Source organism: Aethalodelphis obliquidens, unplaced genomic scaffold, assembly GCF_003676395.1.
Source record: "Aethalodelphis obliquidens isolate GAN/ISIS:26980383/991018 unplaced genomic scaffold, ASM367639v1 scaffold38, whole genome shotgun sequence".
Classification (NCBI taxonomy): Eukaryota; Metazoa; Chordata; class Mammalia; order Artiodactyla; family Delphinidae; genus Aethalodelphis; species Aethalodelphis obliquidens.
The window spans coordinates 5,828,986-5,849,472 of record NW_020837982.1 but is presented as its reverse complement, the minus strand read 5'-3'; the positions used below and the strand labels follow the sequence as shown (position 1 = coordinate 5,849,472).

Sequence of the window (20,487 nt, the reverse complement as noted above, 5' to 3'; positions counted from 1 at the left end):
TTTAAGAGAAGTCAATAGTCATTCAGAAGGAAAAAAGAAAACTCTTAAAAAAAAGTCGCCCAGACAGAGAAAAGGGAAGCAAGTTGTTAAAGAAAACCATTTTTCACCTCATCTGCCTCGTGGAGTCTGAGAAAAAGATATAATGTAGGTCAACATTATTTTTTTCTAAATGATAAAGCTGGGTTTCATCCACATTTTTCTGAAACTTCTTAAAACCAGGGTGAACAGCAGAGTATAGTATAGCAGGCCCTGGACTAAGAAGAGGCTAGTGTTTGTAATTTGTGAATACTGTACAACCCCTTTTTACAGGACAGCTTTCCAATATCCACTCTCCACACTTACAGCAAATGAATAAGGAAGATGAAGTCCGCAAAGGAACGTGCTTTACACATAAAATACCTGATTGCTAGAAGTCAGACAGAATATATGACATTAAAATCAGAGGCAGGTTTCCTGTAGAAGGTAATCTACAAAGCTGGGGCTGCTACCCCCACCTACGTCCTAAGTTTCTTTTATGAGGCGCAAAGAAAAACGATTAAGATATTTCCAGTTATTGAATTATAGAGCAGATCCAGGAAACGTTCCTTGGCTCGGTGAATGAACATATATCCCCCATCTCCACCCACCAAGTGCTGCTTGCCGGCGTGTGCTTTGGGTCACTTCTGCGCTGCACAGTTCTTTCTCCTGAAATAGCTCAAATAATAGAGGGGGAAAAAAGCTTCTGAGGGTTCTTCTCTCCCCAACACATGCAAAGCATTAAGATTATGTCTGCTATAATTTGCAGGATGGAGCTGAAGGCAGTTACCCCGGCAGTTACCCCAGCACGGTGATGGCCAAGTGAGGCAAAGCTTGTTACATGAGAAGTGTAACCAATAGCTCACAAGTGAAATACCGTGGGCTTTGCAGACACAACACAAACAGCTATGCTACCAGTGAGAGCTAAAGGGATTAATCCCAAAGAACAGGATCATTAAAAGCCAGCCTCCTAACTGTGTCACTCCAAGAGTTACATAAGCCTGGGGACGTTCCTCCCAGTTGTCTCTTCACCAAACTGAAACCAAAAAGTTATGTAACGATCCTAAAAAACACTGTGGCTTGAAAAAAAATTTATTATTATTATTTTTTTAAAACATAGCCATGAGAAAAAGAAGGAATTTACCAGGCAGACATCTTGGGTTTGACACACATTAAATTAAACTGAAACAAATCCTCACTTTTTGATGCCGGGAGGACACAGATGGGGAATCAATTGTTGCTTTGGGATATTTAAAATCAAGGATGGTCTCATTACCCTGAACCTCTAGCCAACAGACGTTATGGCTGCTGGCAAACGCTTTTGGAATGGTAAATGAACAGTAACTACAGTGCGTGTGCCTCAGGCGCAAATGGTGATAATATCCAAAGACTGAAGGGAAAATGCAAAACAATACCTTGGTACCCTGGGAAGGAAATGCTTCTTCGAAATCGGCCAGGATTTGCTGTCCTAACTCGGTCTGGGCGGCCTTCACTCTGTAGGGAAAAGAGAACATATCATTGCCTGGTATAAATTTCCAAATGTCCGTAAGTAATTATGCACAGATCCGTAGGGGTTAGAACTGTTGAAGTCTTTAGGGATCATCCAGGAAGGGGGGAGGGGTGGCTAGATAAGAGAGGTCACACACTAGTTTGCAGCAGGTTTATGACCAGGACGCAGGCATCGGATTCATGCTCACTACGGGTTTTCCACATCCCAAAGTTCTCCTGGGCCACCTCTCACCCGTTGTGAGGTAGTATATGTTAATCTTTACAAAATGTCATTAGGGGGTAGTTATGCTGCAGGAAAGTGCTATATAATAATGCCCAAATCACATATAAATCCACTTCGGGTTACTGGTATAACTACTCTCCAGCTCCGTGGAGTACAGGATGGGAGGAGGGCTCCACAGTGCTTCAGAGTCGCTGTTTTTTCAACCCGCAAACTAACAGCAGGATCCCAAGTTTCAACAAGAGAACAAAAAGCATGTTTTCTAAAGTAAAAAAGATCCAAATGATAAAATGAACTGCTAATTGAGGGTGAAGGCCACTGAATGAAGATTTAAGTTCTCTCAGAAGACTGTGAGGATGAAAACTGAGTTATCCTGAGCATGAGTTAGAACAGGGAAGTCGGTCCTGAACACGGTGGTTTGTATGGAAGCGAGGAGCTCAAGAAATACTTGTCCGCTGAGAGGAAAGAGGAGGAAGGAGAGTAGCTGGGAGGGGAAAGGAGCTACGGGTCAGCCTCCTGTGAGGAGCTTGTCCTCCACCAGCCCCAGGAGTTGGATGCCTCCCACCAGCCATCCTCAGAGCTGGACGGCCCTGAGCCTGCGGCAAATATTTTATCTTTGCTAAAAGCACCGTAAAATAACGTTCTTCCTTTTTTGGTCTCCACCCTGTTACTTTGGAATTAACGTTATGAAGTTTCTAGAAATAGCGAACAGCTCAAAACCACAATTTCTTTGGCTACTAGGCAGTGCCTGGCGACGTACTCAGATTTTTTTTTTTTAATGAGGGGATAGTCAGGACCCAAAACAGTTTGGTTTTTCTATGGCATAGTTATAATTATGCCTTATTCCAAATACTTTCCAGGGTTTTTCCACCATCTTCAAAACTTTTAAAACCACTCTTATAGGTGGGTTTGCAGCCTCTTTAGTCACCTTCCGAGGGGGTTAGAAACGACAGAGTTAAGGCTATCACCGGAGGAGCCCCCAAGGCAGAATCAGGGCCATCCACCTACAGTTGCCCAGTGGACCACAGGAAACATTCCTTGAGTGTGAGCTCTGACAGGACAGAAGAGAACACGCTTTTGTTAAACCGTTGCCTCCAAGGTCTTATGACTCCACATAACGGGCCAGGCAGACAGACTGCCCTGGTGCCAGGTCACAAGACGGAGCTTCCAGAGCCTCAGGCCCCTCTGTTCCTCCTCTCCCCTTGGCAGCGCACAGAGAGCACAGGTTTCCTCCTAAGCCACAGGATCATTCCTGGAGGGGGAGCTCCAGCCCCGCCAGGGACAGTCACAGTCTTATTCTCAGGGCCCCTGAGCACTTCAGTGGTAAAGATGGTCCCGGCTCTGCCTCTGTCACCCTACCCAGCCCACCATCCCCTAACTCCATATTCTTAACCAGATTTGAAATTGGGGTGCCTGAGGTAACATGGATGGACCTAGAGATGATCACACTAAGTGAAGTAAGTGAGAAGGAGAAAGACAAAAACCATATGCTAACACGTATATGTGGAATCTAAAATGACACAAATGAACTTATCTATGAAACAAAAACAGACTCACAGACATAGAACACAGACTTATGGTTGCCAAGGGGGAGGAAGGGTGGGGGAGGGATGGATTGGGAGTTTGGGATTAGCGGATGCAAACTATTATATTGGGTAAGTTCGTCCACATTTTTCCGTAAGATCTTATGAACTTTTTGGCCAACCCAGTATATAGACTGGATAAACAACAAGGTCCTACTGTATAGCACACAGAACTATATTCAATATCCTGTGATAAACCATAATGGAAAAGAATATGAAAAAGAATGTATATACATGTGTAACTGAATCACTTTACTGTACAGCAAAAATTAACACAACATTGTAAATCAACTATACTTCAATAAAATCCATTAAAAAAAAAAAAGAGATTGGGTACCTGAAAAGACAACCAAAGCCTATGATAAATACAGAAGTACCAGGCTGTGATTTGCAGACCCCCTTGTCTTCTTCTTCAGTCCATTCCCAAGGTCACCTCTTGAGAAAGTCTAGACTTAGCTGTGCCACTGGTGAGCTACGTGTAATCCTAATTAAGCCATTTCCCCTATGTGGGCCACGACTAAGAATGGCTGTGAAATCAGAGGGTGGGGATGGAGGCCTAGACTAGATGCCTTTCAGTATCCGCTCCGATCCTGACTATTCTACCACACCCGTCTTACAGCACTAGCTGGCAATGGCATCCATCTTTACAGGTGACTGGAAGTCGGATGTTTAATTAATGTTGGAGCAGAATAATAATAATAATAATTATAATAATATGTTTCCAAGCATAGTTCCTGAAGTATCTACCAGTGACTCAGATGAAAGAGAAACCATTTCCCTTACTGACGATAACGATGGTACCTATAAAGCCAAACCCTGATCCGTGTACTTTCAGGGTAAGATGTGAAGAGCAGTCTTTACAATCAGTTGCCTGAGCGGGATCCTAAGAAAGACGTCAACATACTTAAAAGAACACAGCTTCGGTCTCACTCCTTTATACTCCTTCCTCTTCCAAAGATGAAAAGTAAGTTCCTACTGGGAAGAGATGCAGCAACAGACTCTGTTAGCGGAGCATATATGTGAGTTCAGCTACCAAGACTTCCTAGTCATCGTTATAAAAATCAATCTACCACTACTAGAGAAGAAAGGAAATAACAATTCCTCCTGGCATCTAAATAAGCTCGGCCTGGTTGGGTGGTGACAACTCAGCGTTGACCACTCTTAGGAGATGAAAGATTCCCTGTGCTGCCCGGAAATGAAGGTGAACCAACTGCCTCCTAGCATCCTCCACGCCCTGTGACCACGGGTTGTTCAAGGGCGCCATTCCCTAAACGTGCTTCATAAGAGGTGGCAGCAGAGGGACAGCAAACTATGAAAACCACTTAGACATTTATGGATAAAATAACCCTGATGCTTCCAATACCTTGTGAATGACAGTCCTAAAGAAAATACCCTCAATGAGTCGCAATAAACTGACCTCTCAACATACGGAGTGCCAGACACAATGGTTAGTCAGTCAGATTAGTCAGACGCTCCATCTCCAAACAGACAGAAATCTCAACCCAGAATCTTAGAGTGACTCAGTGGCATGCTTTGAGATCATCAAGTACAACCCTTATACTTTCTTTTGAAACTTAAGTTCTTTCTGTCATAGTCACACAGCTAACCAGGCCTTTTCTTTCTTTTTTTTTCAAATTTTATTGAAGTACACTTGATTAGCCAGCCCTTTTCATTCTCCACTTCAGTTTCTTTGATCACTAAGCCATGTGATCCCCTCAACCTGCCAAGTACCTGTCATGTATAAGAGGTTAGAAATAGCCCTGAAAAATATGTTTCAGTTCAACGGTTTCATGGGTTTCAAGAGAATGCAAGAATCTTCCATTCTTCCTCAGGAAATACTGACTGATTACTAGACACATTTGCTTTCATGGATATTCTTAAGCCAGAGGATCTGAAATGTAAAGATGACATTAAAGAAAAAAAATCTTTCCTTCAACGCTACATTAACGTTTAGGCATTTTCCAGAAGGGTAGTTGGAAGAAACAGCTATATTCGAATCAAAGCCTATGAACTTCATATGTCAAATGTACAGGCAAAGATTTCAGAACACAACCCTTTGTATGACTTCCACAGTTTACAGGCAGCAAGCTATTAAGTTAGAGAACCTGAAGCAGCGCGCAGGATGTAACTCGCCTGCCTTTTCCCCTCCCCCCAAACAAACAAGCTATTTCTATCATTTCCAGATGGTTCTATTGTCACTATGTAAACGTAAGGGAGGAATATTCACCAGAAATGATGCTAAAAATAAGAAGTCTGGACTTTCCTCAAACTTTTAGTACCTCTTGAAAAAGAACTGTAGTCAGACACTGGAAACTCCTTCCCTTCCGTTATTTTTCGTGTTACTTAATAGTATATATTCTCTGTTAATCAACACTTTTTTTTTTTTTTTTTTTGCAAATAGAAGTTGTGAAATGAACTAAAAGAAAAGTAAATCCTCCTGTGTTTGCAGCAACCCTACATGATAATGAATGGCTGGAGCACCAAACTATACTGATAGAATGTTATCTTTTTCCATTTCTAAGGGGAGTGTTATTACAGCAGTGATCACAAAGTTCCTTCAAATTTATAAAACGACTTCTTTGAAAAAAATGTTAAAAGGCAAGGAATCCTAAAAGAGTGCTTTCTCTTGTTTGCCCCTATGGTGCTTTTTTATAACTAAAATTCAGTTCTGCCACATTCCTGCCATTCAGCAATGCCCATCTCATGGAACCAATGGGTAACCAACTCTTCCCCACAACTCCTTGACCTCATGGTCACTGTCATGGTATGGTCTTCATCTTTTCTAATCCAGAACATAGCCCCAACCTCCAGTCTCTTGTACCTATAACCCACAAGAGTTTTACAAAATACAAATGAGACCATGCCTCTCCCCGCTTAACATCTTTTATTGTCCACAAGATGAAGAACGGATTCTTTAGCGAGGCATATAAAATCTGACCCTGCCTACCTAGACAGACTTTCACCCTCCACTGTCTCCCCAAGTACCCTGATGTTCTCTCTCTCTCCTATTTTCCCCCCCTCTCTCTTCTTGTCTTGGTGGTAAGATCCTACCCGTTCTTTTAAGGTCACGTTAAAATTGAATTTTTCTGTGACCCCTATCCTTGACCCCTGAAGGGTCAGTCTATCAATTCCCTGCTGTGCCTGTACATATACTATATCCATCCTATACTGAAATTTTCTATTAGTGTCTCTCACAAAAACGGTGAGCGCTTTGAGGGCAGAGAGTATGTGTTTCTTATCTTTGTGCCCTCAGTCCCCCAGCACAGGGCCTGGGATACAAAAGTGTGTGGTAAGTATCTATTAGTGAGTGAAGAGAAGAACAAGTGAACGGGGAAAAAAAGATCAACTCTGGATTATCAGGAGGGTAAGGGGAGGTGATGCTGCCTCTCCTCTCTCCCCCGCATCCACTGAGAGTGAGTCTGCCTTCTCCATCCAAGCTTCCTTCTTTCCTGCAGCTCACAAAGCCCCGTTTGTCTGCTCTCCTGGCTGCCTCACATCCCCAGTGTGACGTGGCGATCAGCCAGCTCTGAGTGTGAAGGGTTTAGGAAGGATAAGGGAAAGGGTGGTGATTTCCCGAGTATTCCGCCAAGCTCTGTTCCAACATTCCTTAACAGTTCCTTGGCATTTCACCTCTAAGATGGCACCCTGAGCACGCAGGGCAACCCCTCCCCTTCCTGTCCCAGAAACTGAGAAATAATGAAAAGATTTTTTTTTTTTTTGCGGTACGCGGACCTCTCACTGTTGTGGCCTCTCCCGTTGCGGAGCACAGGCTCCGGACGCGCAGGCTCAGCGGCCATGGCTCACGGGACCAGCCACTCCGCGGCATGTGGGATCCTCCCGGACCGGGGCACGAACCCGTGTCCCCTGCATCGGCAGGCGGGCTCTCAACCACTGCGCCACCAGGGAAGCCCAATGAAAAGATTTTTAGTAAGAATCCAGAACTGGGCAAGAAAAGGAGTGGTAGACTAGAAACTCTGGTAGGAGAGGATTGAAGAAGGAAACCCCTGCCTAAAATGGCTTCTCAAAGATGAAGGACACGAGGGGAGTGGATACCAGAGCAGGAGGGGGGCCCAGGGAACCGCTGGAGGGATACGCTGGGGTCCTGCAAGAGGAGCCATGAAGCCAGTGCCCAGGTCTCACCCCTGCCTTGAGCGTTCAGCAGGAACGGGTGTGGGTCTGAGAAGCCCAGCAGGGACCAGAGGGCTGACAACATCCAGGCAGATCAGGGAGCCCTCGGGCCCAGAAGATAAGCCACCAGCATATCCCACCTGGCAGTTCCCCCAGCTCCAGCTCCACCTCACCTGAGAAGCACAGTCTGTGGCACACGTAGCCGAGCGGCACATCCCGCCTCCCCCTCACGAGCAGGTGACAGTAAAAGAGCATCTCTGATCAGAATGACAGAGAATCTCACAGCCAAGACTGAGCGATCAGCTAGAAATCACCAAATATTGGCAGAGTACAAACACCAAGAAAGAGAGTCATCGTGCTCAGCAAACTGAAGACCTGACATCAGAGGACAGAGAGATGGAACAGGCGACTCAGAACTTTAAAACGCATATAGTTTATACTCCCTGAGAGACTTAATATGCCCATGAGAAAAGAATCAACTAGATACCCTGAAGATTAAAGTTGGATTGTTGAAATAAAAACTCAACAGCTGGGCAAAATAACAGGATGGACAAGATTGAAGAATAAATTAAAACAGGGGGGTTGAGTTGAGGAACTCAGCTTAACACAACAAAAAGATACAAGGTATTTAAAAAAATTAAGAAACAAGGCAGCAGACCTAGAAGTTCCAATATTCATGTACTAGGGATTCCACAAAGAGAGAACACAGAGAACAAAGCATAAAAACTACTCGAAGAAATAAAGGAGAACAATTTCTTGGAATTTAAGGAACTCATGAGTCTTCAGATTAAGAATACAATTAAGGGGGCTTCCCTAGTGGCGCAGTGGTTAAGAATCTGCCTGCCAACGCAGGGGACACGGGTTTGATCCCTGGTCCGTGAAGATCCCACATGCCGCGAAGCAACTAAGCCCATGCACCACAACTACCGAGCCTGTGCTCCAGAGCCCGCGAGCCACAACTACTGAGCCTGTGTGCCACAACTACTGAGCCGGCATGCCACAACTATTGAAGCCCACGTACTAGAGCCCGTGCTCCGCAACAAGAGAAGCCACCACAGTGAGAAGCCCACGCACCACAATGAAGAGTAGCCCCCGTGCGCCACAACTCGAGAAAGCCCGTGTGCGGAAACAAAGACCCAACACAGCAAAAAATAAATTAATTCATTAAGATACAGTATTAAAAAAGAAAAGAATACAATTAAGTACAGAGCAACATGAATGAAAAGAGACCCATGTCCTAGTAAAATTCCTGATTCTCCCATCCCGAAATCTCAAATGCTTCCAGAACAAAATTAATTATTTTATAGATTATTTTATAAAGGAATAAGAATGAGATGGACTTCAGATTTTTAATAGGCACCAGACGATAGATTTGCTTAGTCTACACTACAACAGCCACAAGGTGGAAGCAACCCAAGTGTCCATCAACAGATGAATGGACAAACAAAATATAGTCTACATGCACAATAAAATATCCAGCCTTAAAAAGGAATGAAATTCTGATAAATGATATGACACGAATGAACCTGAAAACGTACTAAATGAAATAAGCCAGGCAGAAAAGGACAAATAGTGTATGATTCCAAGTATATGAGGTACCGAGAATAAGCAAATTCATAGATAGAAAATAGAACACAGGTTACCAGAAGCAGGGAAGAGGAGGCAATGAGTGTTATTATTTAATGCATACAAAGTTTCTGTCTGGGGTAATAAAAAAGTTTTGGAAATAGAGTGGTAATGGTTGTACGATACTGTGAATTTATTGATACTTAATGCTACGAAATTGTACATTAAAAAATTATTAAAATGGTAAATTTTATGTAACGTATATTTCAACACAATTTTTAAAAAGGAAAAAAAATAAGTAGGCAACATGAATAGACCAATTACCATTGAAGAAACTGAAAGGACAAAGATCTGCCTTGAAAACAGGTGACACACCTACATAGTTTTGCAGGCAAGATCTGCCAGATCTGACAAAGGACTAGTATCCAGAATACATAGAGAACTCCTACAAATCAATAAGGAAGGGATAACTAACTCAGTAGACAAACAGACAATGGATATAAACTGGCATTTCACAGAGGAAATGCAAATGGCCTATAATCAAGTGAAAAGAAACTAATCTCACTAGTTAACAGAGATATGAAAATGAAAGGAACTAGGTACCATTTTTCATCCATCAGATAAATGAAAAGGAAAACTGACAATACCAAGTGTTGTTGAGGATATGGGGAAATGGGTACTCACACGCTATGCAGATGGTACTATAAATAAATAAAGCCTCTTTGGAGGGCAAAGGGGCAGCAGTTATTAAAATTTTAAATGCACGTGACCTATCACCCAGAATCTATCCTAGAGAAATACTTGCAGATGTGCAAAAGGGAGTATATTTTTCCAATTAGAAGCAGTCTAGTGATATGAAAATGGTTAAATAATCTGTGGTATGGGACTTCCCTGGTGGTGCAGAGGTTAAGAGTCCACCTGCCAGTGCAGGGGACACGGGTTCAAGCCTTGGTCCGGGAAGATCCCACATGCCACGGAGCAATTAAGCCCGTGCACCACAACTACTGAGCCTGCTCTCTAGAGCCCGCGAGCCACAACTACTGAGCCCATGTGCCACAACTACTAAAGCCCACGTGCCTAGAGCCCGTGCTCCGCAACAAGAGGAGCCACCGCAGTGAGAAGCCCGCGCACTGCAACCAAGAGTAGCCCCCGCTCGCCACAACCAGAGAAAAGCCCGTACGCAGCAATGAAGACCCAACTCAGCCAAAAATAAATAAATAAAATAAATTTTAAATCTGTGGTATGTTATACTACAGAATTCTATGCATCTGTTAAAAGGACTGAGATAGGTTTGTATACACTGATGTGGAAAAACCTCTAGAATACACTGCTAAGCTAAAAACAAAGAGAAAGTTTCAGAATGAAGCATACAGTATGAGATCATTTATTTAAAACAAAACAAAGCAAAATAAACCCACAATCTAAAACTACAGATTTATTTAAATGCACAGAAAAAAATCTGGAGGATAAGCATTAAATTGATAATAGTAACTACTTCTATGGGTAGCACTGGGGCGTGAGGTATAGTTAAAGAGGACTTAAGTTTCATCTGTATGTTGACTTTTTTCTAATAAAGAAAATGTATACGTGTATTACTTATATAATTAGAAATAAAGTAACTTAGAAAACAAGAGGCCTGCAGCCATCAGGCCTCATGAGAAAGCAGAGTTGAAAATGATGGCTCCTGCTGAGTAACGGCCCCTTCGTTTCCTCTTTCTTGCAAAAAAAAGGTTGTGATCCATCAATTTTGACTGTCTCTTAGTATTTTCCCTGCTGCTACTTCTAACAGAAAAGGCATTAAATTCCCCACCCCTATCTTCCTCCAGATCCTCATCTTCCTTCTCTTTAAGCATCTGCCTTTCTTTCTACTGGCTCTGAATCTAGGATTAAAACTCAACAGAATAGGAAGGAAAGAACAAATTTAAAGAGGCTAAGTCATCATTCTGTCACATCTGAAGTTCAAGGGCAGACTGTATTTGCAAAGACTACCACAGTGATCTCTCATCCCACGTGCTCTTCGTTTTTTATTATTATTTAATAATACTTTAAAAAATAATTTATTTAGTTTTGGCTGCATTGGGTCTTCGTTGCTGCAGGCTTTCTCTAGTTGCAGTGAGCGGAGGCTACTCTTCGTTGCTGTGCACGGGCTTCTCGTTGCAGTGGCTTCTCTTGTTGCGGAGCATGGGCTCTAGGCACACGGGCTTCAGTAGTTGCAGCACATGGTTTCAGTAGTTGTGGTTCACGGGCTCTAGAGCACAGGCTCAGTAGTCGTAGCGCACGGGCTTAGTTGCTCCGTGGCATGTGGGATCTTCCCGGACCAGGGATCGAACCCATGTCCCCGGCATTGGCAGGAGGATTCTTAACCACTGCGCCACCAGGGAAGTCCCCCACTTGCTCTTTATACCAATGGGGCTTTGACACTCCTCCCGTTGGGAGTGACGGAGGCTATATCCCTTCCTCTTGAATCCTGACGGGCTTGTGACTACAGAAACGACTCTCTGTGGCTTCTAAGACCTGGTTCTCTTGGCATGCTCATTCATGGGCCCCAGCACCACCTCACCATGAGGAAGCCCAAGCAGCCCAGGGAGGACAACCCAGCTGAGCTCGCAGCTGACAGCAAGCACCCATCTGCCAACCATGAGATTAAACCAACGGATCCTCCAGTCCCCTGTGGAGCCACCCCAGCTGATGCTGCACGGAGCAGAGATGAGCTGTCCCTGCTGGGCCAGGCCACATTACACGAGCGAAATAACTGTTGTCATCAGCCACTAAGTCCTGGGTTTTGTTGGTTTGTTACAAGGAAGCAGACAACTGGAACAGCTTCCCTCACGAACGTGGGCTTGGTTCACTCCAGTGCACCAGGCCAGCAACTATCTAACACAGGTAGTGTTAGAAGACATGGTAAGGAGGTGGTGAGGGGACATAGAGGGGACGTCTGCAACAGGCAGAGTCAGATCAGGTGAGCTCTGAGGCTCCTTCCCACAGGGAGACTGTACAATGAACATCCTGAGCTGAGTGCTTACGCACTTCCCAGCACCACCTTCTCTTAAAAGGGAAGGTCGTTTTCTCCAATGACATTTTACCTTTCAGAAAGCTGCCGGATCTGTGGAATTCCCATATATTTGTGGAAGTGCTCCAGAACATTCATTACGCCCTGAAGAAGATTAGCAACTTCTCCATACTGCCTTCTCCTGGTCATGGCTCTGCAAGGAAATAGGAAGTTGAGGACTCCAGAAAAACACTAAGGACACAAGATACAGATATGGACCAACCTACTCTCGGCTCTAAAACAGACATCAACTCAACTTAATAAGCATTTCCTGAGCACTGAATATATATGGTGCTGTGCACTGGGGGAGAAAAAAAATAAGACCAGGTCCAAATCCTTAAGGGAACATGAGTTAGTAAGGGAGAGCAACAGGACACATCTAAGCAGTACCAAGTAGGATGAATGGAGCTCTAAGCAGAAGTCCAAGTTATGTGCTCTGGGACGTAGAGAAGAATGTGTGAGTGATGGAGTCTCCCTGGGTGGGGGAAGGGGAATCTGGGAAGACTGTGGATTTGGGGTTTGGGATTTGGGTTGGGTATTATGGATCAGTTGGCCTTTGACAGAGAGCAGGGGTCGGGATGTTATTATTTGAGGGTTACGGCGTTTGAGCAAACCAAACATACCTCAGGACACAACAAAGAGCATGTATATGCGCTTACATGTTAACTCAAATCTGTAGACTTTAAGCCAATGTTAAGCAACTCTGTGTATGTTTAGGTATGTTTAGGTTCCCTGCTGCTAAGGTTAATGAAGCTTAAATAAAAGGATGCTGATAAAATCAACAGCTACACACAGCAAGGAAAGAACAAACTATTAGATTTGAAATTTTCATTAGGATTGGGTTTTTTAATTAAACGTATAATTTATGACTTCCTTTACAAGGCATTTAAAAAGACAGGCTCAATTTCAAGCCAAGGAGTTACGTTGCTATCACTGCCTGGTCTGCTGGTTTGTTGGAAAGCACTGAGCACCTGGGGAAAGGGACAAGGACACTGCTCTTCCAGTCTCCTATGGGCCTGCTGTCCTCTCCGATCACTGCTCGCAGGAGAACAGGCCAGGGTTCACTGAAGACCATGCAATCTCTGGGAGAGACCAGGAAGGAGTCTGTCCCCTACTTCCCCCAACTTTGGACACTGTGTCTAAATTCCTATGGAGGTGCTCTTTCTTTATCCACACATGAGATTACACTGAGGCTGGGACAGGGGCAATTCTCATGAGACAGACCACAGAAGTGAACAGGAATATCAGAATCTTCTAGGAAAGGAGGCCTTTGGGCTGCTTCATTGTGGTCAATAACCAACTCTTCCTTTTAATACTGTTTCTCATGTTCTCATGTACCATTCCCTATAGTTCCCCTACAAGCCAAACAGAAAGCTTCTGCCTTTGGACAAGTGGGTGGAAAAAAAAAGAAAGAAGTGGGTACAAGGATCTGTTTCCATAAGGCATGTTCAACGACAGTGCAACTGAGCCCAACATAAGCAGGAAAACTTGCCAACGTGCAGGCTGGGGGCGTGATTACAGCCCTACACTGCCTCGTCAGCCTCCGTGGTAGAGATCTACCACATGGAAATGACCTGTGCTCTTGAAGTCATTCTCCACATGCTTTTTGGGCCCCTTCAGACTCACCTGCCCCTCACCTCAAAGTCTCGGGTGTCTGTTACACGTTGAGCACCCGAGGGCACAAAGCCAAAGTGGTGACTAAACATCTGAGACCGCTTTGCAGGAAGTGGGCCAGGATGATGAGACTCTCCTGGCTGAGAAGTAAATAAACCTACGGTGCCATCTCCTCTGATACATTTATTTCCCGTGGACCTGAAAGGGACCGCTGACGTGCTTACTCGAGGGAATCAACGCCGCCCGCCAGCATGTGCAGGTGGTTCAGCGTCGTGATCGAGGTGGTCAGGTGGCGTTTGGCGTGATCTAACTGCTTGATGTCGCGGGTGATTTCCTTCACCTAAACAGTGAAAAACCACAGGAGAAAAAGGAGGAGGGTTAAAACAGACGTCAACCGGTCTGCCAGTGGCCTCCGGAGAAAATAATGCAAACGAAATAGGGACAAACATACCTCGCGTTAGCCCTCGGAGAAAACACAGGTGTCCTCCCAATACATACTCAAAATAATTTCCAATCAGCCCGTTTACATTTAATTGGGCATTTCTTCAGCAGACTTTACCCAGGGTTACAAAATCCTCAGTTGTGAGAATGAAATGAACTCTATTCTTCACCCCAAGTAAAGAGGAGTGAGCCACATGGTGACTGAGTATGGAGCACACGGTGTCCGGCAGCCAGGGACGCCGATCTCCTCCTGAACAAGGTCAGGGAAGTATGCCTTCTGGCACCGGGGTTACTAGGTTCCATACAAAATGGATAGCAGAGTATGACTCAGCTAATTCTATTGAGATGGGCTTTATTCGTGGATCTAGGGCTTATTATCCGGTCTCCAGATTTCTCCTCAAATCTCAAGAAGACTGAAATGTAACCCCCGCAAAGTAAGCTTAACATGACATCATTAAGAGCAGAGCCTTCAGGGAGACAGATGGCCATCAGGGGAGTAAAATGCCAACAGTGTTGATCCAGCGGGTCCAAGAGAAAGAAACTCTGTAGCTGGGAACGTAAGTATATTTAAGTCACTAGAAAAGTACATTCAGTAGTGAGGTGGGAACAGTTCTCCACCTTTACTAACACCCAGGCGGACTCTTCCACTAAACTGCCTGAGTCCATGCTGAACAAGAAACTTTCTGAAGAGCAATTAGGTTCCCCAGGTTCTATGGCACCCGGAGGGAAGGGAGCGCCCTGGATACCAGGCACAAACATCCTAGTTACTGGAAACATAGGTCTCCCATTAAAAGTGAAAAAGGCCGGTAGTGAGTTAAATTCACATGACCTGATTTTTTAGAGTTTGATCATCCTGGGTAGAGTTATGAAGTAAAGGTCACGACCTGTACAGCTGAGATCCACACCTACAAAGCCGCAAGGCTGACCTGGATCCTAGCAGAGAAAGCCTCTTTCACGGGGACTTGGTCCATCAAGCCTGCTCTCTCTGTGACCCTCAGGCCACCAAAATGTCTCTATTTCTATCGTGGGGGTTTGGGGAAGAGGTGAAGAACCTACTACACCTTTACCAAATAACTGAGTCTGGGGGGAAAGACGATCAAGACTGATATAATAAACTAGATATAGGAGTTCGGCCTTATAATCTAATTACCCTTCCAACTCTGAAATAAATCATCATTCTCTTTCCCATCAAAAAAAAAAAAATCCCTGTACTTCTTCCTGGGTTCCTTAGCTCCAGCACGAGCATCAGGGGTCTTCAGCTACTGTGTTAAAAGTCAGCGTCATCTACCAGTCTTCTCATTCCTGCAGGTCCTGCATCATTAGTCAGTCATTAAATCCGGAACATTCTTCCTCTGCCTCATCTAAAGACTCTGTCCCTTCTGTTCCTCCTCCGGGCCCTCGCTGCTTTGCACCAGAGCTCACTGGTCCCTTCACTCCCAGTGTTCCCCATCTCTCCCCATCACACACCCTGTGCTTCCCTAGACAAACCCAACTTCTTGTTAGTCCCCAAATAAAGCCCTTAATGGCAGCTCACGCAAGTGGTGCTCAGGCCACACCGGTTCGCCAGACCGGTTCGCAAAACAGAATGCTGGTCATTAATTTACCTTAACTGTTAACCCCTGGGCAGCCAAAAAAGGACAGAACAGGACATGGCAGGTCTGGGAGTCAGACAGTTCTCAGATTGAATCTCGGCTCTTTCACTCACCGACTCGGTGTCCTAGACCAAGTGGCTTAGCCTCACTGAGTCTCAGTTTCCTCACTGATAAAATGGTCAATCATAAAAATAATAATGAGAGGAAAACCGAGTTCGTAAGGCTGTTGTGAGGGCAAAGTTAGATCACTTGTATAAAGGAACGGGCACAGTGCTTGGCACAGGGAAAGAGCGCCACAAATATCCTCTTCTTCCCTTTAGCAAAGCACCGTCTGGGAAAGCAGACTGCTTTTTTTTTTTTTTTTGGCCACACCACACGGCTTATGGGATCTTAGTTCCCCGACCAGGGATCAAACCCACGCCCCCTGCATTGGAAGCGCAGAGTCCTAACCACTGGACCACCAGGGAAGTCCCAGACTGCTTTAAAATAAAACATCTACTGGCGTCAGGAGCGGTCTACTCAGACTGTTATTGCATCCCCGCTCAGCTTCAAGAGGGAGCGTGGTCCAGACTAGCAGGTCAGAATGCTAAGTGCTCACGAATCTCCACGATTCTGTGATGTACACACAAATATTACCTCCACTTCACAGAGAGGCAGCTGAGGTACAGAGGGGGTAAGTGACTTGCTTAAGGCCCCCAGGGAGGAAGGAGAGAGGGTGGATCTGAAGGCAGGCGGTCTGACGTCAGAGGCCACGCTGCTCACTAATGGTATCCAACTGTCCCCTCTCCCACCCCACCGCCCCATGCCCTCCGCTGAAGCCAGGCCCGCCCCCGCCGCCTTCCACAGCCTGTCCAGTCTTGCCAAATGGCCACTGAAGAGAACTGAAGGGTTCATGGGAGTGTGACCTCGGATCTGTTCCTGAGTAGATTATAATAAGGTGTAGGCAGAGAAGTCTGGGAGGGTTTAGGAGTTTTTATAACCAAAACGAGCAGGGGGAAAAGAATGACATTAATAATAGCTTTCATTCATTAAGCAACTAACCCCAGCCCAGTACTATGCTCTGTGCTCTTCATACGTTTAATTCTTACAACATCCCTTTGAGGTAGTTATTATTCTTATTAAGAGTGGAAGAAACTGGCGGGCCTCTCGGTCGGTGGAGGTCCCTGAACACATCACCCGAGGGCAGCACTGCGTAGAGGGAGAGCTTAATCAAGCCCCTCAGCACGTATCACAGGCAGGATGCGGCCCACCTCCCAGATCCAGGTCCAGTTTTCAAGCAATGCCAAGTTACATGTCATACATCTGAACTGAGAAACACGTGATATAAACAAATGCTAGAGAAAGGAATCCAAAATGACTAGGAAACTATTTTGGGGAAAGGAGAAGAAGAGAACTTTCCCTGTTTAAAAACAGGGCTGCAAATACAGGGCAGCAGAGACAGTGAGTCACTGCATGTCTAGCGGCACCTCCTGAATGGACGTCGTCCCAGGGCCAGCACTGGAGACGTGGGCGCTGTGCTTGGCAGGAAGAGGGAGAACAAGTCTATTGACTAGTGTGACTGGACGAGAAGCCAACTTCCTCTTCCGGCGCAAAAATGTCCGGAAGAGACCGGAACTCACCATTTGCTCCGATTTTTCTGCTTTGTCCTTGATGTCTTTGATTTTTCCAAAGAGTTGCTGAATCGCTTTCTGGGCCTCTTCAAGTGCCTAGAATAAGAGCATAAATGAAAAACAAGGCAGCACCGGTCCCTACACTGTGATCAAGTGCAGCCTCAGAAGAAAATGCCTAAAGCTCTCTTGCTTCGCTGCAGTTGCACTGACAATTTTACCAGACCTGAGGCCGAAGCAGCAGAGGCAGAGGGAGTCCACCATTTGGATACAGGCAAATAAACACTCAGAGCTCTTGCCAAGTGGCATCATAAAGTTTTAATTTAAAAACTAAACTATTTCCCTCTGTATCAGTGATTACTACACATAATTACTACACATATTTCCCTCTGTATCAGTGATTACTACACTGATGACATCACTGTCATCAGTGATGAAAACAAATAAATAAGACATGCACATCTGTGTGTATATGTGTGTGTGTGTGTGTGTGTGTGTGCACGTATGCAGTAACCTTCAAAACCCTGAAGAGAGACATAGGTGGCTCAAAGTTGGGGGTAGGGGAAGCTCTGGGTTTTGAGAGTTCCAGAAGATGATGCCATCAAAAAAAAAAAACAGTCACAGCTGCACATGGGGACTCCAAAATCGTGGGCAGACCTTAACGACATCTGTAAGTACCCCACTTGGAAACCAATGAAATGAAGTTAGAAAGGAATACTTACACCTAACGGTGAGCTAAATGTTTCCACTGAAATAAAAACCAACAAAGATGGATGCCACCCATTAAAAGCATTACAACCCACAGTGGTAATTGCGTGAGTCTGGGAAGCAGTATTAGGGGAGGGGAGAGGGCGCTCAGCCGCACACGTGAAGAACACATGTACTGGTGAAAGAGGCAGCAGCCAAAAGAACTCCCACTTTATTTCATTGAACGCACTTTATTTTGGATTTAAGAGTGGCCTGGGGACTTCCCGGACGGTCCAGTGGTTAAGACTTCACCTTCCAATGCAGGGGATGTGGGTTCGATCCCTGGTCAGGGCACTAAGATCCCACATGCCTCGCGGCCACAAAACCGAAAACACAAAACAGAAGCAATAGTGCAACAAATTCAGTAAAGACTTTAAAAATGGTCCACATCAAAAAAATAATAATAATTAAAAAAAAAAAAAAGAGTGGCCTGCCCTAACATGGCTTCCCGAACCCTTTGTAAATGTAATGACAAGGCCAGCATCGCCCTAGAGCTGTGTGTGGCCACCTGTGCCTGCAGGGGGGAAATAGCCAGCCTCCCTGAGGACACCCTGACAGAGGAAAGAGGACAGTAAAGCTGCGACTTGGGGAGAAAGTCAAAAGCCCTGACAGAGGTATTTGAACCTCCGCCTTCAGTAGAACCCAGCAGAAGAGCTACCTCTAGACTACGAACTAACACGTTTTCTTTATGGCTGAAAAACAGGCTCAGAAAGCAAACTTAAGTCTGCTTCCGCTGCAGGAAGTTCCTTCCTTGTTGGAAGGAGGGATTGTATCTCCCTGTCTTTCCCAGGTTTCCGGGAGGCCCACTTCTCCTGATGCTGGGACTCCTTCCTTCCCCTGCAGCTCCTCGCCCTGTGTGTGGCTCAGTCCCAGACAGAGCTCTCTTCTGACCTTCTTCATCTCTGGGATCTGCAGGGGTTTCACGCCTGGGGACGAGGATACCGAGCTTCTGCGTGTGACTGTGTTGCGGCTTCCTTTACCCGTTTGTTGCCAGGTCTGAGGTGATGCTAGTCGATTAAACAGCGGCCCACGCCACCTCCTGGGACGGGCAGGGGGTGGGCGTTTGCTCTGCTGCGTCGCTTCACTACATCTACCGAGGCTGGGGGGCAAAGCAGCTTTTATACTTGTCATTTCTCTCACCTGGACAGAGGTATTTTAATCATCAGAAGGTTTGGTCTTAGAACAACAGTTGGCATTGCTATCAGAGACCAAAATCCGTAACTCGGGAAGTTTTACCTGAAGAGTAGTAACCAATCAAAAGGGGCGATGGAATGGAATTGGGCCTCACTGAGCAGCCCCTCTCAAACCCATTCCCTCCCAAGAGGGTGCCTCACTCAGCAGCTGCTTCCTCTCTGCTTCCTACCATCCTGCCTCCCTCACTCCCAGATTCAGCACCCCCAAAACAGTTGTGGTGCAGTGAGAAATCCCTCCACTTTGCAGCCAGAAGGCAGGAGTTTGAGGCCTGTCTCTGCTGTCACATACCAGCAGGGCAACCTCTCTAGGGATCAGTTTCCTCATCTGCAAAGTGGTGACGATGCCACCTACTTCAGGTGTTGTTGGGAAGACTCAATGACATAATAGGTGTTGAAAGCTACACAGATATTAGGTCTATTTCCAGGGCTTTTGACCAGCCTGGGCAAATGCATGTTTGCACCTCGGGATACATACATATATATCAAGTGGAGATATCAAGATGGACATATGAGTCTGGAGCTTGGAAGAGAGAAATCGAAATTCAGAAGTCATCAGCTTATAGATGACACTTAAGTCTGTAGGACTAAAAATCACCTAGGAAGAGGGTACAGACAGAAGAGAAAAGAAGAGAAGAGAAGATGGCCCAGGGCTGAGCCCTTGGACACTCCAATGTTCAGCAGTCTAAGAGAAAAAAAGGAGGGAGGAAAGATGCAAGAGAAAAACCACCAGTGACAGGAGAGAAAATCAGGGACTATGGTGTCACAGAAGCCAAACAAAAGTGTTGGAATGAAGAGGAAAAGAGTGATTATGTCTTAAATTGTTGAAAATTCACGTAAGATTAGGAGAGAGGATGACCACCAAACTGGACACCAGGGAAGTCACTGATGACCTTGACAAGAGTGATTCCAGTGGAGACAGTGCGTGTGAGAGCAGGGGCCAGCAAATGATGGCCTCGGGGCCAAGCCCAGTGTGCCACCTGTTTCTGTAAACAATGACAGCTTGGATCACACAATCCCGTTCATTTAGGAATTGTCTGTGGCCACTTGCTCCACGTAACAGCAGGGATGGGTAGTTGCCAGAGACCAGATGGCATATAAAATCTAAAATACTTACTACCTGGTCCTTAATAGAAAATGCTTGCTGACTCCTGGCATAGACTATTTTTTCAAGAAGCTTTTATTGTGAGAAGACAAGAGAGTACACAAGAAGAGGAGAAATTGAT

At 45.3% G+C, this 20,487-nt stretch overlaps 1 protein-coding gene across 2 annotated transcripts in view; it reads right to left on the bottom strand.

Annotated features, from left to right (window-relative positions):
* VPS53 (VPS53 subunit of GARP complex) overlaps window positions 1-20,487 on the bottom strand; it is a 125,299-nt gene that overhangs the window by 75,620 nt on the left and 29,192 nt on the right. For both annotated transcript variants that reach the window (XM_027130558.1, XM_027130559.1), the window contains exons 5-8: window positions 17,337-17,423; window positions 13,909-14,024; window positions 12,105-12,224; window positions 1,431-1,509 (exon numbers count right to left, since the gene is read on the bottom strand). In XM_027130558.1, coding sequence (XP_026986359.1) covers window positions 1,431-1,509; window positions 12,105-12,224; window positions 13,909-14,024; window positions 17,337-17,423 — 402 coding nt within the window. The remainder of the gene's footprint in view (window positions 1-1,430; window positions 1,510-12,104; window positions 12,225-13,908; window positions 14,025-17,336; window positions 17,424-20,487) is intronic.